Source organism: Dipodomys spectabilis, unplaced genomic scaffold (genome assembly GCF_019054845.1).
Source record: "Dipodomys spectabilis isolate Male_0828 unplaced genomic scaffold, ASM1905484v1 ptg000069l, whole genome shotgun sequence".
NCBI lineage: Eukaryota > Metazoa > Chordata > Mammalia > Rodentia > Heteromyidae > Dipodomys > Dipodomys spectabilis.
Genome location: NW_024870746.1, coordinates 6,992,601 through 7,013,215, shown reverse-complemented (window position 1 = coordinate 7,013,215; position 20,615 = coordinate 6,992,601). Strand labels below are relative to the sequence as shown.

At 43.5% G+C, this 20,615-nt stretch overlaps 2 protein-coding genes and 1 non-coding gene across 21 annotated transcripts in view; all 3 read left to right on the top strand.

Annotated features, from left to right (window-relative positions):
• The window catches only part of Ubap2l (ubiquitin associated protein 2 like), a 60,721-nt gene extending 44,832 nt beyond the window's left edge, over positions 1-15,889 (top strand). For 4 of the 19 annotated variants that reach the window (XM_042682115.1, XM_042682114.1, XM_042682116.1 and 1 more), the window contains 10 exons: positions 117-312; positions 400-488; positions 1,912-1,965; positions 3,525-3,606; positions 4,576-4,793; positions 5,104-5,209; positions 11,282-11,349; positions 12,846-13,043; positions 13,458-13,508; positions 14,313-14,931. In XM_042682115.1, coding sequence (XP_042538049.1) covers positions 117-312; positions 400-488; positions 1,912-1,965; positions 3,525-3,606; positions 4,576-4,793; positions 5,104-5,209; positions 11,282-11,349; positions 12,846-13,043; positions 13,458-13,508; positions 14,313-14,408 — 1,158 coding nt within the window. In that variant the 3' untranslated portion in view covers positions 14,409-14,931. Of the gene's footprint in view, positions 1-116; positions 313-399; positions 489-1,911; positions 1,966-3,524; positions 3,607-4,575; positions 4,794-5,103; positions 5,210-7,044; positions 7,449-11,281; positions 11,350-12,845; positions 13,044-13,457; positions 13,509-14,312; positions 14,932-14,964 lie in introns of those variants that run through there. The other 15 variants (XM_042682132.1, XM_042682133.1, XM_042682131.1 and 12 more) reach the window with 8 other exon arrangements.
• Positions 3,325-3,459, top strand: LOC122109782. Its single transcript, XR_006147750.1, has one exon. It is a non-coding gene; the product is annotated as a small nucleolar RNA SNORA58 (small nucleolar RNA).
• Positions 15,890-16,348: 459 nt separating the features above from the next.
• On the top strand, positions 16,349-19,267 carry Hax1 (HCLS1 associated protein X-1). The gene is made up of 7 exons (XM_042681689.1): positions 16,349-16,490; positions 16,921-17,174; positions 17,351-17,538; positions 17,998-18,049; positions 18,195-18,301; positions 18,425-18,515; positions 19,018-19,267. The coding sequence occupies exons 1-7, from the start codon at positions 16,432-16,434 to the stop codon at positions 19,101-19,103; spliced, it is 837 nt and encodes a 278-aa protein (XP_042537623.1). The 5' UTR covers positions 16,349-16,431; the 3' UTR covers positions 19,104-19,267.
• Positions 19,268-20,615: the final 1,348 nt, after the last annotated feature.

Sequence of the window (20,615 nt, the reverse complement as noted above, 5' to 3'; positions counted from 1 at the left end):
ATTTTATAGGACTTAATGAAGGAAAGTTTGGTAATGAAGGCTATGATGTATTTATCTTTGCTGACCTCTGTTACTAACTGTTGCCCTCTCTATTCCACTGCTCCCTGTTTTTGAAGCACACAAGTGTGGAAAGTGAGGCGAATCTCCATTCTTCCTCCAGCACTTTCTCTACCACATCCAGCACAGTCTCTGCACCTCCCCCAGTGGTCAGTGTCTCCTCCAGTCTCAATAGTGGCAGTAGTCTGGGTCTCAGTTTAGGCAGCAACTCCACCGTCACAGCCTCAACTCGAAGCTCAGTTGCTACGACTTCAGGTAGTCTTTTCTAGGTGGGTGGCAGTCCTCTGGGATGGAAGAGGTAAGTAATTATGTGGCAGTATAAAAATGTTATTTCTCTTTTAGGAAAAGCTCCTCCCAACCTTCCTCCTGGGGTTCCGCCGTTGTTGCCTAATCCATATATTATGGCTCCTGGGCTGTTACATGCCTACCCAGTAAGTGAGACAGAAGGGTCTTCACAAGGGGAAGATGGTGTGTCTACTCTTCATAGCTCTGCCTTCAGGTGGAAGACTGTAATTACAGAATAAATGAATACTTGTCACATATAAGTAAACAGGTTTTTAATCTTTGTAGTGTTGGAGAAAAACTAGTTTTCAGAAGGGAGCTTCCTCTATTGTATACTTACTGTATGTGAAGTACAAATTTTGGATCTCAATTCCCAAAGGTTAGACTGCTTCTTAGAGAATTATTTTTTTATACTTGCATCAATTCCCTAATTGTGTCGATCTTTTGCTGGCTCTGACCTTACTAACAACTGAGTTCTCTATCCTGAGAATAAATGGCTTCTGCCCTGGTCTTCTTGTATTTAGTACCTATTGAGATGAAGAGTAGCTGGGTGCCTGTGGGGAGGCTGAAATTTGAGGGTCATGGTTCAAAGCTAGCCTGAACACAGAAGTCCTTGAGACTCTTATCTCCAGTTAACCACCAAAAAGCCAGAAGTGGAGCTATGGCTCAAGTGGTAGAACAATGGCCTTCAGCAAAGTTTAGGCTCTGAGTTCAAGTCTCAGAACCAGCACCAAAAAAAAAAAAAAAAACCAAAACAATAGGATAGTTAAGACACCTGTTTTTGTCCTTGGAGAAGAAATCTAAGTAAACATCATACAGATAAAATGCCCAAGTAACACTATTATACATTTTTTAAGCACTAACACTTAGTGCCCAAAAATTGGAGGGAAAAAAATAGTAAAATACGAATCCTGCCGGGTGCCAGTGGCTCACGCCTATAATCCTACCTTCTCAGGAGACTGAAATCTGAGAAACATGGTTCAAAGTAAGCCCAGACAGGAAAGCCCTTGAGACTCCAATTAACCACCAGAAAACTGGAAGGGACACTGAAGTGGTGCTGTGGTTCGAGTGGTAGAGCGCTTGCCTTGAGCTGAAGACCTGAGGGAGAACGCCCAATCCCAGAGTTTAAACCCCACAACTGACATAAATAAATAAATACATAAATAAATAAATCAAATCCTTCCAAAAGGAGATAAATTTTAAGCTAGATTTTTAAAAAATTTTTTTAATAATATTTTTATCTTTAATCCAGATTTTGAAGACTGAAGACAAGAGACTACTAGAATAGAAAGTAAAGCCGGCTGTTTATTATGTACTTGTGTCTCCCCTACTGGTACCCAGAGGCTAGCCTAGTTTGAATCAGTTGTATGTAGATCATGAAAGCTTCAAAAACTTTTCCATTGATCTTTTGATAAACTCTTTGTACTTTTTTTTCCTACTTAAAACTAAAGGAAATAATTTGTGTCTTGTTCGAAGAATGAGAATGAATGTTGTATTGAAATACCTTTCTGTTTCTTTTGTTACCATCATGACCAGTGCTCATTAATACTGTTACATGTCTTTATTTTTCAGCCACAGGTCTATGGTTATGATGACTTGCAAATGCTTCAGACGAGATTTCCATTGGTGAGTATGTGAGTAGAGCCTTGGAAAGAACATTAAAAATTAAAATTGGAAGGATTATCTCACACATTCAATTGATGTTACATAACTATCTAGTTCCTGATTTGTCCTTCTGTTAAAACTACTCCTATAAATTCCTATATTTGGTGCTGGGAATGTGGCTTAGTGGTAGAGTGCTTGCCTAGCATGCATGAATCCCTGGGTTCGATTCCTCAGTACTACATAAGCAGAAAAAGCTGGAACTGGAGCTCTGGCTTAAGTGGTAGAGTGCTAATCTTGAGCCAAAAAAACTTAGGGACAGTACTCAGGCCCTAAGTTTAAACCCCAGGACTGGCACAAAAAAAAAAAATCCCTTTATTCTAATATATCTTGAAAGTGTGTTGTTTTGTTGTGGTGCTGGGATGAAATCTAGTGCATCACATCTGCTAAGCACAATCTGCCACTTTGTATATCCTACAGCTTAAATGGACTAATCACTATTCATATACTTCTTATTAATATCAGTTTCCTGTTCTACTTTTATTTTTTGTAATACTTGAGGTTGAAACCCAGGACTTTGACCAGACAAGTGATCTTCTGCTGAACACTTTACTCTTTACTCTCCTTTTCCCTTTTTAAAAATAGATAGAGTATTCTCATGTTACCTAGACTCCTGGGCTCAAGTGGATCTTCCTGTGTCAGACTTTCCAGTAGCTGAGACTACAGGCGTGTACCATGTCCCTGGCCTTGCTTCTTCTCTTCCTTTCCTTTCTCTCTCTTCTCTATCTTCCTTTCCTTCCCCCTGCCATTACCACTTCTCTCACTTTCTCCTTTGCTTTTCTTTTTCTTCCTTTTTTTTTTTTTTTTTTTGTGTGTGTGTGGGGTCTGAACTCTGGGCCTGGGCGCTGTCCCTCAGCTCTTCAGCTCAAGGCTAGCGCTCTACCACTTGAGCCACAGCGCCACTTCTGAGGAATCGAACCCAGGGCCTCAGGCATGCAAGGCAAGTGCTCTACCACTGAGCCAGCTTCCCAGCCCTTTGTTTTTGTTTTTGGTAGGTAGTGAGGCTTCAACTCAGAGCATGGACACTGTCTCTGAGCTCTTTTGCTCAAGGCTAGTCCTCTACCACTTTGAGCCACAGCACCACTTTGGGCTTTTTGATGGGTAATTGGAGATAAGTGTCTCAAGGATTTTCCTGCCTGGGCTGGCTTCTAGCTATAATCCTCTCAGATCTCAAGTCTCCTGAGTAGCATAGTAGGCTTTCTATTGGACGTGCACTTAAGATTGTAGAGTGTAGGGAAAATACCTCTTGAAATAATTTTGTGTAGATTTACAGCTATTATATGAGGAGGCTTAAAAATGTTGTTTGTTGATGTGTTCTCCAAAAGGCATATCCGTAGACCTTGCCTTACTCAGATCATGGTCAGGTAGGGGGGACAGTGTATGCCAGAGTAATTGGAGTTCATGCCTTCTCTTATCAGCTTAATCAGTGGGTTGATAAATTGCAGTACTCCAACATTCACCTGTGGTTCTCAGGCTGGAAAATGAATGACATTAAATCTCTGCTTTTTTATTTCTCTGTCTAGGACTACTACAGTATCCCATTTCCCACACCTACCACTCCACTGACTGGAAGGGATGGTAGCCTGGCCAGCAATCCTTATTCTGGTAGGACTGGGATAGTGATTAATAAAGGGAAATATATTGGCAGAAACCTGATTAATAGTGAGAAGGGACCCATTCAGTTCCTGCCATAAGTAAAGGTCGTCAGTAGACATGTAGAAGAGATGTGGCAAATCAGGGATTTAGGTTCATCATCCTGCTAAAGATGGGCGTGTGGCAGGTTGTGTGTGTGTGTGTTAGTAGGTTCATCATCCTGGGAGAGAGAGAGTGTGTGTGTGTGTGTGTGTGTGTGTGGCAGGTTGTGTGTGTGTGTGTTAGTAGGTTCATCATCCTGGGAGAGAGAGAGAGTGTGTGGGTGTGTATGTGTGTGTGTGTGTGTGTGTATGTACTGGGGATTGAACCCAGCCATTCTCACCTTTTTCTAGAGGGTTCATTGGTTGAATTAGCCCATGTTCTCTGCTCACTGTACTTTACAGTGGTAATTTTATTTCATTATTAGGCTTTGAGCCTCTTTTTTTTTTTTTTTTTTTTTTGCCTCCCTGTAGTTATCGCTGACTTTATTTTCTGTGGTCTGACATTGTCCTTAAAGTCTAGCCTGATGATGATATGATGGGAAGAAAGGGGATGGAAATGAAACAAAATAAGCTGGCAGAGAAACTATGTAACAACTTTGTTCTAGGAACCTCCCACTGCATAACATTGTAGTTATTCAACATTAGTGGGGGGGTAGGGGTTATTCCTTTGATTTGGGGGGTTTTTTTGAGCTAGGATTTGAATCTAGGGCCTAGTGCTATATCATTTAACCATGTCCTCAGCCCTCAACATTAGTCTTGACTTCTGCTGTGTTAAGTATATGCTAAACAGTTCAAAATGGAGCTATAAAAAAAAAACATATAGTTTAAGAAATTGAACTTGAGTCTTTGAATATGATCTTCTAGAATGATGTGAGATGAGACCAGTAATTCTGCGTTGGTATTGTGGTAAAAGATGTACAGTGAGCTTCTCTTGTCACAGGTGACCTCACCAAGTTTGGCCGTGGGGATGCCTCCTCTCCAGCTCCAGCCACAACATTGGCCCAGCCCCAACAGAACCAGACGCAGACTCACCACACCACGCAGCAGACATTCCTGAATCCGGCGCTGCCTCCTGGCTACAGTTATACCAGCCTGCCATACTATACAGGGGTCCCGGGCCTCCCCAGCACCTTCCAGTATGGGCCTGCTGTGTTCCCTGTGAGTACCTAGTTTTAGTTTCCTTGTAGTGAAGGATCTCAGCCCTGAACACTATCCTAGTTGCTTTCAAGCTAGGTGACTCTTTGGTAATGAATGAGGAGAAACAGTTGGCACCTTTGGTCTGTTTCTGGTCTAGGAAGGGGGAGTGGAACTTGAATTGCTGATAATCAGAAGAGGAGTTACCTACTCTTTGGCTTAAAGAGGGGAGTCCAGCTAACCTTACCTCATAATGCCCAGTCCCTGGAGTTAGGACATTGGGGACAGACAGTATCTGCCATTTCATTGAAGTTCTGGCCTTTTTTCCCTTCAGGTGGCTCCTACCTCTTCTAAGCAGCATGGTGTGAATGTCAGTGTGAATGCATCAGCCACCCCTTTCCAACAGCCAAGTGGATATGGGTCTCATGGATACAACACTGGTAAGCTCCCCCGTGGCCCTGGCTTAATTACTGAATGAACTTTAGGAAAAAGACTTGATTCCTGGTAAAACGGGGTTGGTGAGGGTGCTGTTCTCTACATAATGATTGTTAGTGCTTGGCTGACTTGAGTTTCTGGGAGCAGCACCAACAGAACTTGATACTGACACATTTCATAATTCATAATTGAGGGGAGTGCTCAAGGGTTATTTGTTGGTTATTAAAATATTTGGACTGACTTGAGTTTTGAACCCCAAAATTTTGCTTAGATGTCAGTGGAGGCAAGTGTTAACTTGTATGATACTGATGATACTAGAATACTAAAAGAAGAGTTTAATGTCTTCTTAGCTAACAGGCTATGATAAACTTTGGCTTAAGTTTTTAAATATGACTCTTTTTGGTCCTTGGCTAGAAAACCTAATATACTGACAGAAAGGAGTAGACATGAATACTCAGTAGAGTGAGAATTGGACTGAGAGAATTGGAGCCTTCAATTCCTTCATTTGTATGCTGGTCTTGTAAAGCCTATTTGCACATCTAAGAGGAAGGGTAATATAGGAATCCTCTCCATATGTACAATAAAGATATGTACACTATGCCTTATTTATTTTTTGTGTTTTCTTTTTTGTGTTTTGTTTTTTTGACCAGTTCTGGGGCTTCAACTCAGGGCCTACGCACTGTCCTGAGCTTTTTGCATTAGGCTGGTACTATGCCACTTGACCTACAGCGTCACTTCTGGCCTTTTCTGTTTATGTGGTACTGAGGAATTGAGCCCTGTGCTTCATCCATGCTAGGCAAGCACTCTAAGCTACATTCCCAGCCCCTTTGCCTTGTTTTCATACCTGACATTTGTGATTCACTTTAGCAGGGTAGATGTAAGTATAGGAGTTTGGGCATAATTCCATCCACTTTTTTTGTGTGTGACTGTTAGGTGAATATGGGGAAGAATATTGCTGCTACTACTAGAGGTTGAGAATTATCCTTAAAACTTAACTTAGTTTCATGGCAATTTGGAAGAAGTAGCATTTATATTCTCCACCTTCATGTAAGCTCTGGCAGGGTATTAAAAACCTCACCCAGGTTGGGAAGGTGGCTTAGTGGAAGAGTACTTGCCTTGCATGTATGAGTCTCTGGGTATGCTTCCTCAGCACCACATAAACAGAGGAAAAAACCGGAAGTGGTGCTTTGGCACAAGTGGTAGAATGCTAGCCTTGAGCTGAAGAGCTGAGGGATAGCACCCAGGCCCAGAGTTCAAGCCCCACAACCGACAAAAACAAAAAAAAACCCTCACCCATGGTTTTCAATAATTAGTTTAAGCTGATAGGTCTAGATATTAATAGACAGGTAGATCTTTTTAATTGTTATCTGATTAATGTCATGATTGTAATTTTGAAAATCTTTGGAAGCCCCATTGAAATTTAATACCCAGGGGCTGGGAAGGTGGGTCAGTGGTAGAGTGCTTGCCTTGCATGCATGAGGCCCTGGGTTCAATTCCTTGGCACCACATAAGCAGAAAAAGCTGGAAGTGGCGCTATCGCTCAAGTGGTAGAGCACTAGCCTTGTGCTGAAGAGCTCAGGGACAGAGCCCGGGCCCAGAGTTCAAGCCCCACAACCAACCAAAAAAAAAAAGAATTTTAAGAGTTAATAGTTGACAGTATGAGAGTTGGACTGTCCAATTCTGGATATCCTAACTTCTTACTTCCCTTAAGATTTCAGAAAGCTGTTATAATAGCCTTTTGAGAACCCCCTTCCCTAGTTCCCAACCCCACAGAGGGCTCTTATTCTATTCTTCATCAACCTCTAAATTCATATATTTTTGTGTATTTGATTCCTTTTAGGAAGAAAATATCCACCCCCTTACAAGCATTTCTGGACGGCTGAGAGCTAATTTGGCCCAAGGCTGGGGGCTGTGTTTTATGTGTGTGTATAAATTTGCACTGAAGTCTTGTTTCAGAAACCAAACCACTGAGGAGAGCCTGCTGAGCTGAGGCCATGGCCTGCGTGGCTTGGGGAAAATGAGTTGGTGGATACCTTCTGGGCTTTTGAACTTGCCTCTCCCCCATTTCCCTCTTCCCCCATGTGTCTGACCCTGTCTTACCCATTTTGAGTCCAAGCGGTGCAACACCTCTGAAACATCAATGCACACACCTGCTGTTGCTTTTGATTTCTGGAAGGCATGTAGTTCCAACTTGTAACAAAAATATTTGTAGTCTTCAATAAACTGTGGTATTTCTTTAGCTAACTCTGGCGTTCTTTCCGTGAATGTCTTTCTGGACACTAGGAACCAATTTATGCTGTGGATGAAGGGTGGAGGGTGGTCTTTTCAGTCAAATGCTAGCATAGCCAAAGAGCTTTTAGTTTTCCGGTGCAGTGGTTTTTAAGGGCGGGTGTGGGGAGGGGAGTAGCCTCAGTCTCCAGCTGTTGATTGGCTGGTAAAGAAAGTAGGTGTAAACAAACTCAACTCCTCCTGCTTAAATGTCTTCACTCTTCTATCTAGATCTTCCCTTTGCCTGTGACAAGTGCAGAGGGGAAGGGACAAAAAAGTTTAGAGTGCCATGTCATGGTGAAAGGCAGAGATGGTGTTCAAATCTGTTAGGAACTATCTTCCAAGGCTTCATTTCTACATCTAGTTCCCAAAGACAGATTGGCTAATTGAGATCTGATAAAATCATAACTAATCACTTAGTTGATGATTCAGGCTTTGGAACATTGCCAGCTAGCTCACCTAGAACATGGTTCTCAGTTCTTTGATGCCTTCTCAGAGATTCTTGTTTATTAGTTGTTTTGTACTTGTGTGTGTAGTAAGGATGCATAAGAGAGGTTTGGGCAGACATCCTGACTGGAAATTCTAGTCCCTACTAAGTCTACTCACTAATACACCACCAATCCTTTATTTTTAGTTTACTTGAGCAATGAGACCATCACTATTAGTTAACTAGAAATCATACTACTCAGATTTCCTTGTAATTATTTCTCCACAGCCCTCTGGAATAATTTCATCCTGTTGAGGGTGACCAACTTTTTCTGTGGACTGCTGTAATAGAAGAGATGGAGTCTTAATTCTCCTCTCAATCACTCATATTGTATTGGAATGATATTACTGTTTAAGGATGGAAATAGGCAGGACATTCTGATGTTGGAAGAAAGTAGAGAAACAACTACTTCTAGGTTCTCTTAATGTTTATGGTTACTATTTGTTTTTCCTGCATTTACAGTCTCTTCAACCCTATATTCAATTTAAGTCTTGTGGACTAGAAACTGGTATTTATAAGACAAGATAGGGGCAGGGGCATATTAGAACCTAATTTCCCCTTCCACCCAGCTTGAGGATCCGGTTAGTTAATTCTCTTCTCTGTAGGCAACCTAGTCTCAACTTTGCAAAGGGTACCTAACTGATAGATAGATCACTGTATATAGATCAAGTGTAGATAGATTGTTATCTCTGGATTTATCTTTAAATAAATGTCCCATTTATAGTTTGTGTGTTCCACCTTCTATTTTAACCCTTCCACACAAACAATATTAACTTTAGCTTTTTCAATAACTGAACTCCCAGTGTTTTGCCAGAAGGTCAGCTGGGAAAGGAAAAAAAGGGGGAAAGGGAAAAAAGTTCTCCTAAGGTCCTTCAGAGTTTTGTTGTATCATTCCCATTAAGTGCATTTAAAGTATACATGTTACTTTGAAGTTGGGAAGTCTTTTTCTCTGATTTCTGTAGTTTTGTTTTTTTGAGACAGTATTTCACTGTGTATAGGCCCAGGCTAGTCTTGAACTAAAATCTTTCTGCCTCCCAAGTACTGGAATTACAGGAGTGTGCCACCATGTCTAACTTATAGTTCTGTTCTTTTTCATAGTTTATATTTGTTTCCCTTTAAAATTGGATTTTAGGGCTGGGAAGGTGACTCAGTGATAGGAGTGCTTGCCTTGCATGCATTTGGCACCCTGGGTTTGATTCCTCAGTATCACATAAGCAGAAAAAGCCAGAAGTGGCACTGTGGCTAAAGTGGTAGATCACAGCCTTGAGCTGAAGAGCAGCACCCAGATCCAGAGTTTAGTCCCTAGGCCAAATAAATAAATAATTGGATTTTAGCATGTGGGAAGTTAAGATGCTCTTTTTTTTTTTTCCCCCCCTTTTTGTGCTAGAGATCAAACCCACTGCCTCACACTGGACAAGTGCTCTACTATTAAGCTTAAACCTCAATTCCCTCTCCCCCCAAGATGCCACTTTTATTGGGAAGATTCTAAGGTCATTATTCCAGATGAACATGACTTTTGAAGGCAGCATTTGTCCTGAACATTGGTTGGATTTGGGTCCTGGAGTTTGAAGGACTGCTGTTGAATTGTGGGTGAATGGGGGACTCCTCACTTGTAATTGGGCCACTAGGACCAGGGCTTCTAAACACTTTTCCATCAGTGTTACTAATATTAGAGGAGAGTACCTCTGGAAGGTAGGGTCTAAGGCCACAAAGCACAAATGTGACTTTTTTTTTTTTTGGTCAGTTGTGGGGCTTGAACTCTGGGCCTGGACGCTGACCCTCAGCTTTTCAGCTCAAGGCTAGCTCTCTACTACTTGAACCACAGCACCACTTCCATTTTTCTGGTGGTTTATTGGAGATAATCTCGCAGACTTTTCCTGCCCGGGCTGGCTTTGAACCACAATCTTCAGATCTCATCTCATCCTCCTGAGTAGCTAGGATTACAGGCGTAAGCCACTAGCACCCAGCTTTCTTTCTTCCTTTCTTTCTTTATTTTGTTTTTCGTTGGTTGTGGGGCCTGAACTCTGGGCCTGAGCACTGTCCCTCAGCTCTTTAGCTGAGACTAGCGCTCTACCACTTGAGCCACAGCCCACTTCCGGCTTTTTTGGCTTATGTGGTGCTGAGGAATTGAACCGTGGATCTCATCATGTAAGGCAAGCACTCCTCACTGAGACACCTTCCCAGCCCCTGTTTTTTGTTTTTTTTTTAAACCAGTCCTGGGATGTGAACTCTGGACCTTGGCTCTGCTGTGCTCAAGACTAATACTCTACCACTTGAGCTACAGTGCCACCTCTGGCTTTTTCTGTATATGTAATACTGAGGAATTGCACCCAGGGCTTCATGCATGCTAGGCAATCACTCTACCACTAAGTCACATTCCCATCCCCTAATGTATCTTTTTAAAATTATAGTTCAAGTTTTAGTTCAATCACTTATTTTGCAAATCTGTTTAAAGTGTCTCAAGAGAGATTGTAAATTCTTTATCCTGTAGCTTATCTCCTTAGCCCATTGCTTTATTTCTCAGGAGGAAGAGTGTAATCTATATTTTAGTTTGAGAATAAATTAAAATGAGGGGTTTACTACTCTGATTGTCTTAAATTGTTAGGAGGGAAATTTTAACAGGAAATGTGAGTTGTGTTATGGATTTGAGCTTTTATTTCATGGAGAAGCTAAAGTAACTGAAATGACATTTTTTATGTTCCACATGGGCTACTATCCCTTTCTCTTTCCTTTTTCCCCATAGTGCTTGAGTTGTATTGGAAATTGGAAATTCATCTTTGTATTAGCCCTTTAAATCATTAGGATATAGCTTACAAGCTCCATCACTAAGTGAGCTAAGGCTCTCTGGTGAGAGTAAGAGTGCTCTTGAGCACTAAATTGGACTGTTCTGTTACTTAACCTTCTGTGAAGGTGTGGATTTTGAGCCCCAAATTTTATCTCTTCAGAATAGACGACCAGTCTACCCTACTTTTCAAGGTCAAGATTGATTAGATAGAGTTTATTTGAAATGGATATTAAATTTGTTATATCTTCTTTGGCTTTGAAGTGATTCAAAATCAATAAGTACTAATGAGCTATTAAAAATGTCATCTTGTTCTAAAAAAAAAAATTTTTAAACTCACTTCACTTGTGCATATGCTCCAAAAGTCAAAAGACCATGGAGCCTTTGTGTCATGAATTCTTATATCTCAGAACTAACTTGAGAAAATCAGAGTGAAATTCCCTTGCAGTGCTGTTGCTACAAAGGCCACAGATATCACTTCATCTTGGGAATAGGGGCCAGGCAGCTAGCTGAGCTAATCATGTCTTTTTCCTCCCCTAGGTGTATCAGTCACCTCCAGTAACACAGGCGTGCCAGATATCTCGGGTTCTGTGTACTCCAAAACCCAGGTAGGTGCCTGGCTTGGATGGAAGTAAAAAAAGGAGAGATGGTCTTAGAGGCAGTGCAGTTGCAATTATAGAAAAACAATGGGCAAGGGAGTGGGATATGCTTAGTGGTAGAGTGCTTGCCTAGCATGCATGAAGCCTTGGGTTTGATTCCTCAGTATCACATAAACAGAAAGGCCAGAAGTGGTGCTGTGGCTGAAATGGTAGTGCTAGCCTTGAGCAATAGAAGCGCAGTACAGTGCCCAGGCCCTGAGTGCCCAGGGCTAGCAAGGCAAAAAAAAAAAGTGGGCAAGAACAGTTGGAGAGGTCAGAAACCCAGTCTAACTTTTCTAAATGAATGATCTGTAGACTAGCTTCTCTAGGAGTTTAAATTTAGCTCACAGAAAAAAAATGAGAAACATAACAGGTAGGTGAGTCCTGTAACTTGAAACTTGTCACTGGGCGACTGTCTCGACCCTTTTACCTATCCAATTCCAACCTCTCCTCACTTTCCAAGGGAACAAATGCAGAAAATAAAAAGAAACTGGTTCATTCCATTCTTTGTGAGTAAACCCATGACAAAAAGCTGGTGGTGGGAAAAGAAAATGAGACATTGTTACTGCGTTATTCACTTTTTTTTTTTTTTGGTCAGTTATGGGGCTTGAACTCTGGGCCTAGGTGCTGTCCTTGAGCTCTTCAGCTCAAGGCCAGTGCTCTACCACTTGAGCCACAGCACCACTTCAGTTTTCTGGTAGTTAACCAGAGTCTCATAGACTTCCTTCCCTGGCAGGCTTCGAACTATGATCCTCAGATCTCAGCCTCCTGATAGCAAGGATTACAGGTGTGAGCCACCAGCGCTGGGTGTAATTCTTAATGTTTATTCCCCAGTTAGCATAAATAAGTTTGTTGTGAAGTATTAGGAACGTGGAGGGAGTTCATAGGCAAGACCTTACTGGTCTTTTGCTTTCTCATGTTTTCCAGGTAGGTTCTCAGAGCTTTTCCTAGGCAGACCTTAACCATAGTCCTCCTTTCACTTCCCAAGTATCACCACCCTTTGTGGCCTTTTTTTTTTTTTTTTTGAGACTTGAGTCTTAACATTTTGCCTGGGCTGGCCTTCTTAATCTTGGGCCACCATGCTAAACCCTATTCATTTCCTTTGAACTATCTGAATTCTAATTTCTACCCAACTACTGGGGCAGGAAGGCTAAGAGGAGTTCACACATTTCTATATATTCATATATAGCATTAGATTTTAAGGAGTTCTTTCATGTTCATCCTCCTTTTTGATCCTTATAATTGAAAGGTCAGTAGTGTCCTTTTTTTTTTTTAAGTGAGGAAACTTAGGCTTAAGAGACCATATTTTGCCTACAATCATGATGTATTAATGCACAGAGGTAGAACTGGCGATTTGAATATCTTAACTTCAAGTGCACTGTTCCTTCTGAGGGTAGGGAACTTTGGGCTTAGAAGTACCCGGATTTCCTTTGTTGATCCCTTTTATTTACTCTTTGCTTGGATAGCAGTCCTTTGAGAAACAAGGATTTCATTCCGGTACTCCCGCTGCCTCCTTCAACTTGCCTTCAGCCCTAGGAAGTGGAGGGCCCATAAATCCGGCCACAGCTGCTGCCTACCCACCTGCCCCCTTTATGCACATTCTGACCCCCCATCAGCAGCCGCATTCCCAGATCCTTCATCATCACCTGCAGCAGGATGGCCAGGTAACAGCCCTCCCCCTCTCTCCTTTCCCTTCCTCTTCCTTCCTATCCCTTAAAACTACCTCCCCTTTCCTTTTCTTACCCTTCCTTACCACCACCTTCACCCAATCCTCCCCAGTGCCAGCCAGGGGCACACGACACATACAGACACAAGCGCACATAACATGAGCAGCCAGCAAGGGAAATGTCAGAGAATGGGCCAGATTAAAACCTTTTTTGCTCAGTTCCTTTGATGCCTTTCTCCTCCACCTCCTCCCATGGCACAGTTGTCCTCATCCCATCAGACCTGGGTCACACCTTCCCTTTACCTCTCCCAGCCTTCCCTCTTCCCTGACATTGTAGCTTTCCCTTCTAATGGTGGAGTTCTATTGTCAAAGTTTGTCCCTTTATTTTCCATATATCCTGGTTCTGCCTCAGCTACCATATTTGCAGATGATTCTCTGTTGCCAGCGCCAGCAGGAGGAGCAGGTAATGAAACTGAATGATATGCTTGAACCCACTCCTTTTTAGTCCCCATTTCACCTCCACAGCCTCAGAAAACTTGAAGAGAAAAGATTAAGTGGTCACAAAACAGGATACACAAACACAAACACTTTGCTGAGCTCTCTGGCCTCCCCATCCTCTTTCTTCCTCCCCTCCTCAACACCCTCTTTATCTTTCCCCTTCCTTAGCTCTGGAAAACACTGGGTTACCAGAAAAAGATTCTTGGGGCAGCATCTGGAGCTTGAAGCATCAGACTCTTCTCTTTTGCTTTGCCTGAATTGGGCTCACAGATGTTGGTGGTGGGTAGATCTGCAGGGTGGTGCAAGAGTCTGCTCAAGAGCTCCATCACAGGTGGCTGGAGAGCTAGAATGAGGGCTTTTTTTTTTCCTTTCAAAGATGGCTTTCTAAATTGAGGCATTCATGGAGATCAATGAAAATCACCTTGTGATCACTCACCTCCAAGAGGCCATAATTCTCAGTTGTGGGTTGTTGTTTTTTTTTTCCAGACCAGGGGTGGAATGAGTGGGAGGGGTAGAGAAGATAGAATGCAAAAATATCTTATCCTCTTTTCATTTTCCCCTGTTTAAACATTAACTATGTTCTTGTAGAGAGGAGCTCTACTAGCTATCGAGTCCAATTTTCTATGGTTCAGAAGTTAATTTCATATAGGTCTGAAGTAAGGGGAATAAGAAAGCAAGACAGTTTGCACATTTCCACCTAAAGATGTTACAGATTGGTCCCACTAACTAGACACCTTTTTCCTCCCCATCATCCTCCCATTCCCTGCAGACGGGCAGCGGGCAACGTAGCCAGACCAGCTCCATCCCGCAGAAGCCCCAGACCAACAAGTCTGCCTACAACAGCTACAGCTGGGGGGCCAACTGAGGCCCTGGCCCTCTTCTCCCGGTCCCATCTTCTGAGAGGGCTTCTCAGCCTGGAAACTATGGAAACAGCATCAAAGAGAGAAAGGAATGTGGGGGGATTCTTCAGCCTCCCACCCAGCGGCCCACCCCACGCCTCTGCTTCATGTCTGTCCCATTCCCATACCATCCCCACCCTGTTGTATGTATTATAGGATTTGTATTTTCTCTTTTTTTTTTCCTTCCTTTTCCTCTTCCTACTCTCCCCTTGCATTCAAGATTATGAAACTTTGCTATGGGCCCTGACCTTCCTTCTTCCTGTTCACCCTGGTGGTGTATGGGTGAGGTGGGGAGGGGGACCCCGAAATATATATCAGCCCAACAGCCCTAAGTCTCCTCCTTTATTATTAGGAAAACAAAACAACAAAAAATGGCGTCATGAATATGAACAGCATTGTCAGATGAATTAGTTGAAGTGTTTTTTTTTTGTACTGTGTCTTCAAATTTAATGGATTAATGTGTCTTGTATATATAAAACAAAAACTCTACCTTCAGCCTCTGCCCATTCTTGCTCCGTCTAGGATATCCTCAGTCTCGTCGATGACCAGCTTGGTGAATAAGTATTACCGTACGAACTGGGCCTCTAATAGGTCCCGAAGGCAGTGGAATAAAATGAAATCTTTGCCCTTTCAGAACTCCTCTGACCTTAATGTGCTAGTGAAGGGATTCCTTTCACCCCTAAGAATTTCACAACCTGTGCAACTGGAAAGAATCACCACAAATCTTCATTGCCTCCAGAAACTGCCACATCTACAGCAAGTTAAGGCCATAAAGGGAAGGGATAGAAAATTGGATGGGAAGGGGGAGGATTGTGGAAGAATTGAGAAACATTTCAAGGAAATGGCTTTATGGAGTTGAAATACATACGTATGGCTTTGATGGTTCCAGACAAATAAAACTAAGAACTCGAGGGCAATATTTGCAGTTGGCTGACAAAACAAATTTGGGGTCCTTCCTGACACTAGTATACTAAATATTTGCTTCTTGAGTACTTTTCTGTGGCTTAAATATACCTAATCCCATGCAAAGGCATTAGAGTCTAGGGCAAGACATGGGGTTTGGGATGGGGTACAAAGAGAGGCTTTGAAAATCAGTATTAAAAGGGATTTAGTCAGCACTAGGTTTGAACCTTAGGCTTGGTAGACTGGCACCCTAACTGCTTGAGCCACATCCCCTTCTAAGTCATTTTTAAGAATGGGATCTGGCCATATGGCTGCCTCTGGAGACCCTCCTTTCCCCGTAGTTGATTATAGACATTCCATCACACTTGCTGGAAGGAGGAAATCTTACAGCCTCACATTCTTTGTTCCTTTCTAGGACGCTTGAGTAACATCCCTGCTTGACTTATAAAGCTTTTATAATTTTTTTATCTTGCTGGTTATGGAGCCTGTTTGGAAATATTAAAGAATCCTTTATGGTCATGACTCCGTAGTAGCTAATAATGAATTCATGCGTTCCCTTGTCTTTATTCTGTGCTTCTGAATTTGTATTTGAAGGAGCTTTAGTTAGACTCAGTCCATCTAACATTTGAAGTTACCCACGTTAATCTGGAGAAAACAAACGTCTAGAAGTCTAGAGGGTAGCGGCCTGTGGCATCGTCCCGGGGGCTGCCGGTGGGGTAAAAGGGGTTTCAAACAGGTCTGTTGGTAAGGTGAGGGCTGCCTTCTGGCGAAATCGTCTGGTCTCCACCCGAAGCGCCTGTCGAGCAGATCGGCTGGGCTAAAAACACAGAGGGAGGTGAACCGCCGGCGAGAGCCCGGCCGATACCTCGCAGGAGAGCGCAGGGCAGGGGGAACGACCAAGCTTTTCCATCCGGTCAGCCCCGCCTCCCTCGCTCGTTCGCCTTGCGGCTGCTTTACGATAATGCCGCGCCCCCGCGCTTGCTTTCCGACAGTGCTGGCGGACGCCTCACAATTTCCGGTGGCGTATCTCGGCTGTGTTTGCGTGCGAATGGGCTGCGGGAGGGTCTCAAGGGTCCGGCGCCCGCCATGGGAATGAGCTTGTTCGACCTCTTCCGGGGCTTTTTCGGCTTTTCTGGACTTCGGAGGTGAGAGTAGTTCTGGGCTGGACAAGGGAAGGGTGTTCTGGAGAAAGCTTGGCCCCCATCCTCGTATTTTGGGGGAAAACTTCCTCTGCTCCCACTCTGGAGGAGAGGACGAAAGTCACCACATTGAGTAGTCACCACGCAACCGTAACCATGGCGGCCGTTGGTAGGAGAAACGGCGCCTTACACCTTTTTCACCAGTGTTGGGTGATGCAACAGGGACCTGGGCGGGGAAGTTAATGGGGATCTGAGGAGGAGGACAGGGAGCTGGTGAGCAGGCCCGCGGGAAGTATGGAAGGGGCGGGGGGACACCGCACTGTTCCTCCAACATTCACCCCAGCTTCCCAGGCCACCTACTCTAGTCCCATGTTGCGTTGATTCTATGCCATAAGTGGGGCTGAAGTCTTGGTGCCTTACCTGCCTCCACCCTCAGCCACAGGGATCCCTTTTTTGGAGGGATGACTCGAGATGAAGATGAGGATGATGAGGACGAGGAAGAAGGAGCCACATGGGGTCCTGGGAGCTCGAGTTTTGGTGGTTCTCAGTCCCCAGAGGAATTTGGCTTCAGCTTCAGCCCAAGAGGAGGGATACGTTTCTATGATAACTTCGGCTTCGATGAACTCGTTCGCGATTTCAATAGCATCTTCGGCGAGATGGGAGCCTGGACCTTGCCTTCCCGCCCTCCTGGTGTGTGGATTTCCCTGAGGGAGAACTCATGTTTGCTAATAGGTTGGTGGGTGAAGTAAAGAGCTTGCAGGGAGTAGTTAGGGGATGGAAAGTGTTGACAAGACTGACGATTTCAAGGAGATTTAAAGGGCCCAAGTCCTTTCCCACCCCAGCATCGATGTGCCGCCTTTTTGCAGAACTTCCAGGTCCTGAATCAGAGACAGCTGGTGAGAGACTGCGGGAGGGGCAGACGCTTCGGGACTCAATGCTTAAATACCCAGATAGTCATCAGCCTAAGACCTTTGGGGGGGTCTTGGAGAGTGATACAAGAACTGAAACCTCCAAACCAGCACCAGACTGGGGGTCCCCGAGACCTTTTCATAGGGTGAGTACTTAAATCTGGGCATAAAGTGAGAGACCACTAATGAACAATGGCTAGAATCAATTCTACCACATCTTATCTTTCAAATTGTGCTGTGGGGATAGAATAGAACTCAAGGCCTCATGCATTGCTAGGCCAGTGCTCCTTCATTGCCCTATACTTTCAAACCGGTTTTCTATAGTAAGCTGCTTTGGAGAAAAATAGGATTTCTTCAGGTGGAGATGATTCTTAGATATAAGGCAGGATTATTGGGGGGAGGACAGACAAGGTTCAGGAAAGCTTCTTGGTTAAAGGGGCATTTGAAACAACCAAGAGGGAAGAATTGGTAATAAGGCTATCCTAAATGGAATTACTTCTGGGGAAAAAGGGTTCTGGAACTTTGGAGTATTTTGGGGTATGTAACCCTTCAGGTTTCAGTCTGGAAGGTGTCTTTTCATCTACTATGTATGGCTTCTTCTACAGTTCGATGATATGTGGCCTGTGACTCCCCATCCTAGAGCCAGAGAGGACAATGGTGAGTCTACAAGGAGAGGGAGCATTGACTATCCCTTGTTATTCTGGAGTTCTGTCTGTCTGTTCTTCCTAAAGTTCCTTCTTGCTGTATTCCATTTTGTTCCCCTATGACATTCTCTTTTGGTTCTGCATCTCTGCCTTTCTAGATCTTGATTCCCAGGTTTCCCAGGAAGGTCTTGGTCCTGTTCTGCAGCCTCAGCCCAAGTCCTACTTCAAGAGTATCTCTGTGACCAAGATCACAAAACCAGATGGGGTGAGTTGGGAGAAAGGAATAGAGTGAAGCAGCTAAGGAATGCCTTGCAAAGAGGGACGTGTGTAAAGAAACCCTTAACATATCTCTAAGTTATATTAAGAATGTGTTTGGGGCTTCTTACAGAAAGTGGAAGAGCACCGGACTATAGTGGACAGTGAGGGTCGGAGGGAGACCACAATAACTCACCAAGAAGCAGATGGCAGCCTTAGAGTTGGTAAGTTAAGACTATGAATGGGGGAAGGAGGGGAGGATGGGAAGGGGAAACAAAGGAGGAGGCAACAATGCTTTATAACAAATGTACTCATTACCTTGCCCATGTAATTGTAACCCCTCTGTATGGTATTTTCACAATAAAAAAAAATTAAACTATTAAAAAAAAAAAGAATATGAATCAGCTGGGCGCTGGTGGCTCACTCCTGTAATCCTATCTACTCTGGAGGCTGAGATCTGAGGATCACAGTTCAAAGCCAGTCCAGGCAGGAAAGTCTATGAGACTCTTATCTCCAGTTCACCACCAGACAACCGGAAGTGATGCTATGGCTCAAGTTGTAGAGCACTTGCCTTGAGCTGAAGAGCTCAAGAGGGACAGTGCCAGGCCCAGAGTTCAAGCCCCATGACCAACCAAAAAAAACCCTCTTTAGCCTTAACTAGTATTTCTCTGTTTGCCTCTTCCCAGTTATCATTTAGTCTATCTCTTTGTATGATTTTCTCCTTAGATCCAGAATCACCAAGACCTCCAGCCTTAGATGATGCCTTTTCCATCCTTGATTTATTTCTAGGACGTTGGTTCGGGCCCCGTTAGCTTTGTTAACCTTCAGAAGCCTTCATATCCTTTTCACTGCCCACTGTCAATAAGTTTAGCTGTTTCTGTCACCTTAAGGGCCGGAGTGTGTACAACAGTAGGTTGGGGGTATGTCAGTCTGTCATTCACCCAAACTGACCAATAAAACCTTTATTTATGCTAAAGGTCTTGGTTTTGTCCAGGCTGTTTCACTTTCCAGAACCATTTAGGGTTTCCCATACTGTCTTAACTTGAAGCTATCTCCTTATTTGTCTGTTAATGTGTTTCCAAAACCTGATTTAGCAATAAATAAATAAATAAATGTCAGGTACTAATAGAAAAATGATAGAATTAGTTTCAATGTTTTTTGGAAGATACATCCAATTTAAAAAGAGAGAGGGGCTGGGAAGGTGGCTCAGTGGTAGAGTGCTTGCCTTGCATGCATGAGGCCCTGGGTTCGATTCCTCAGCACCACATAAGCAAAAAGAAAAAAGCCGAAGTGGTGCTGTGGCTCAAGTGGTAGAGTGCTAGCCTTGAGCTGAAGAGCTGAGGGACAGCGCCCAGGCCCAGAGTTCAGGCCCCATGACCGTACGCCAAAAAATTTTTTAAAAAATAAAAAGAGAGAATGAGCCCTGTAAGTTCCAAGCCTGTAATCCTGGTTTAAAGCCGGGTTGGGCAGGAAAGTCTGTGAGATTCTTATATCCAATTAACCACCACAAAGCTGAAATAAACTGGGCCTATAATTCTAGCTATTCAGGTGACCAGGCAAGAAAGTCCTTGAAACTCTTATCTAACCACCTAAAAACCATTTGAGCTGTAGCTCAAAGTGATAGAGTACTAGCCTTGAGCAAACAAAGCTCAGGGACATGGCCCACGCCCTGAGTTCAAGTCCCAGGGCCAGCATAAAAAAGAAAAAGCCAGGCATTGGTTGTTCACATCTATAATCCTAGCTATTCAGGAAGCTGAGATCTGAGTTCAGAACCAACCCAGGCAGGAAAGTCTGTACAACTCCAACTAACCACCAGAAAAATGGAAGTGGAGCTGTGGGTCAAAGTAGTACAGTGCTACCCTTGAGTGAAAAATCTCAGGGACAGCATCCAGGCCTTGAGTTCAGGCCCAGTTAGCATGTAGGAAAAAAAGAAAATGAAATTATTATTATGCTGAAGAGATACTTCTGTTCTCATGTTCATGACAACATTGCACATAACCAAGACTGAATCAACTAAGTATCCAAAGAAAAAAAATGTGGCATATATACATGAGAATATTATTCAGCCTTAAAAACAGTGCATGCCTAAGGCATGCATTGTTAAATTAAGCCCAGGAGGGCTGGGAAGGTGGCTCAGTGGTAGAGCGCTTGCCTTGCATGCATGAGGCCCTGGGTTCGATTCCTCAGCACCACATAAGCAAAAAAAGAAAAAAAAAGAAAAAAAAAAAAAAAAAAATTAAGCCCAGGAGTTCAGAACCAACCTTGGTCTTAAGAGATCCTATCTCATGCTGGCACAGGTGGCTCATGCCTGTAATCCTAGCTAC

Excerpts from the sequence above, each read along its gene's own strand:
- Hax1 (XM_042681689.1), top strand. The coding sequence starts at position 16,432 with ATGGGAATGAGCTTGTTCGACCTCTTCCGGGGCTTTTTCGGCTTTTCT. Across the intron at positions 18,050-18,194 it reads TAGAGCCAGAGAGGACAATG|ATCTTGATTCCCAGGTTTCC; the intron begins GTGAGTCTACAA and ends CTGCCTTTCTAG. Across the intron at positions 18,516-19,017 it reads AGATGGCAGCCTTAGAGTTG|ATCCAGAATCACCAAGACCT; the intron begins GTAAGTTAAGAC and ends TTTTCTCCTTAG.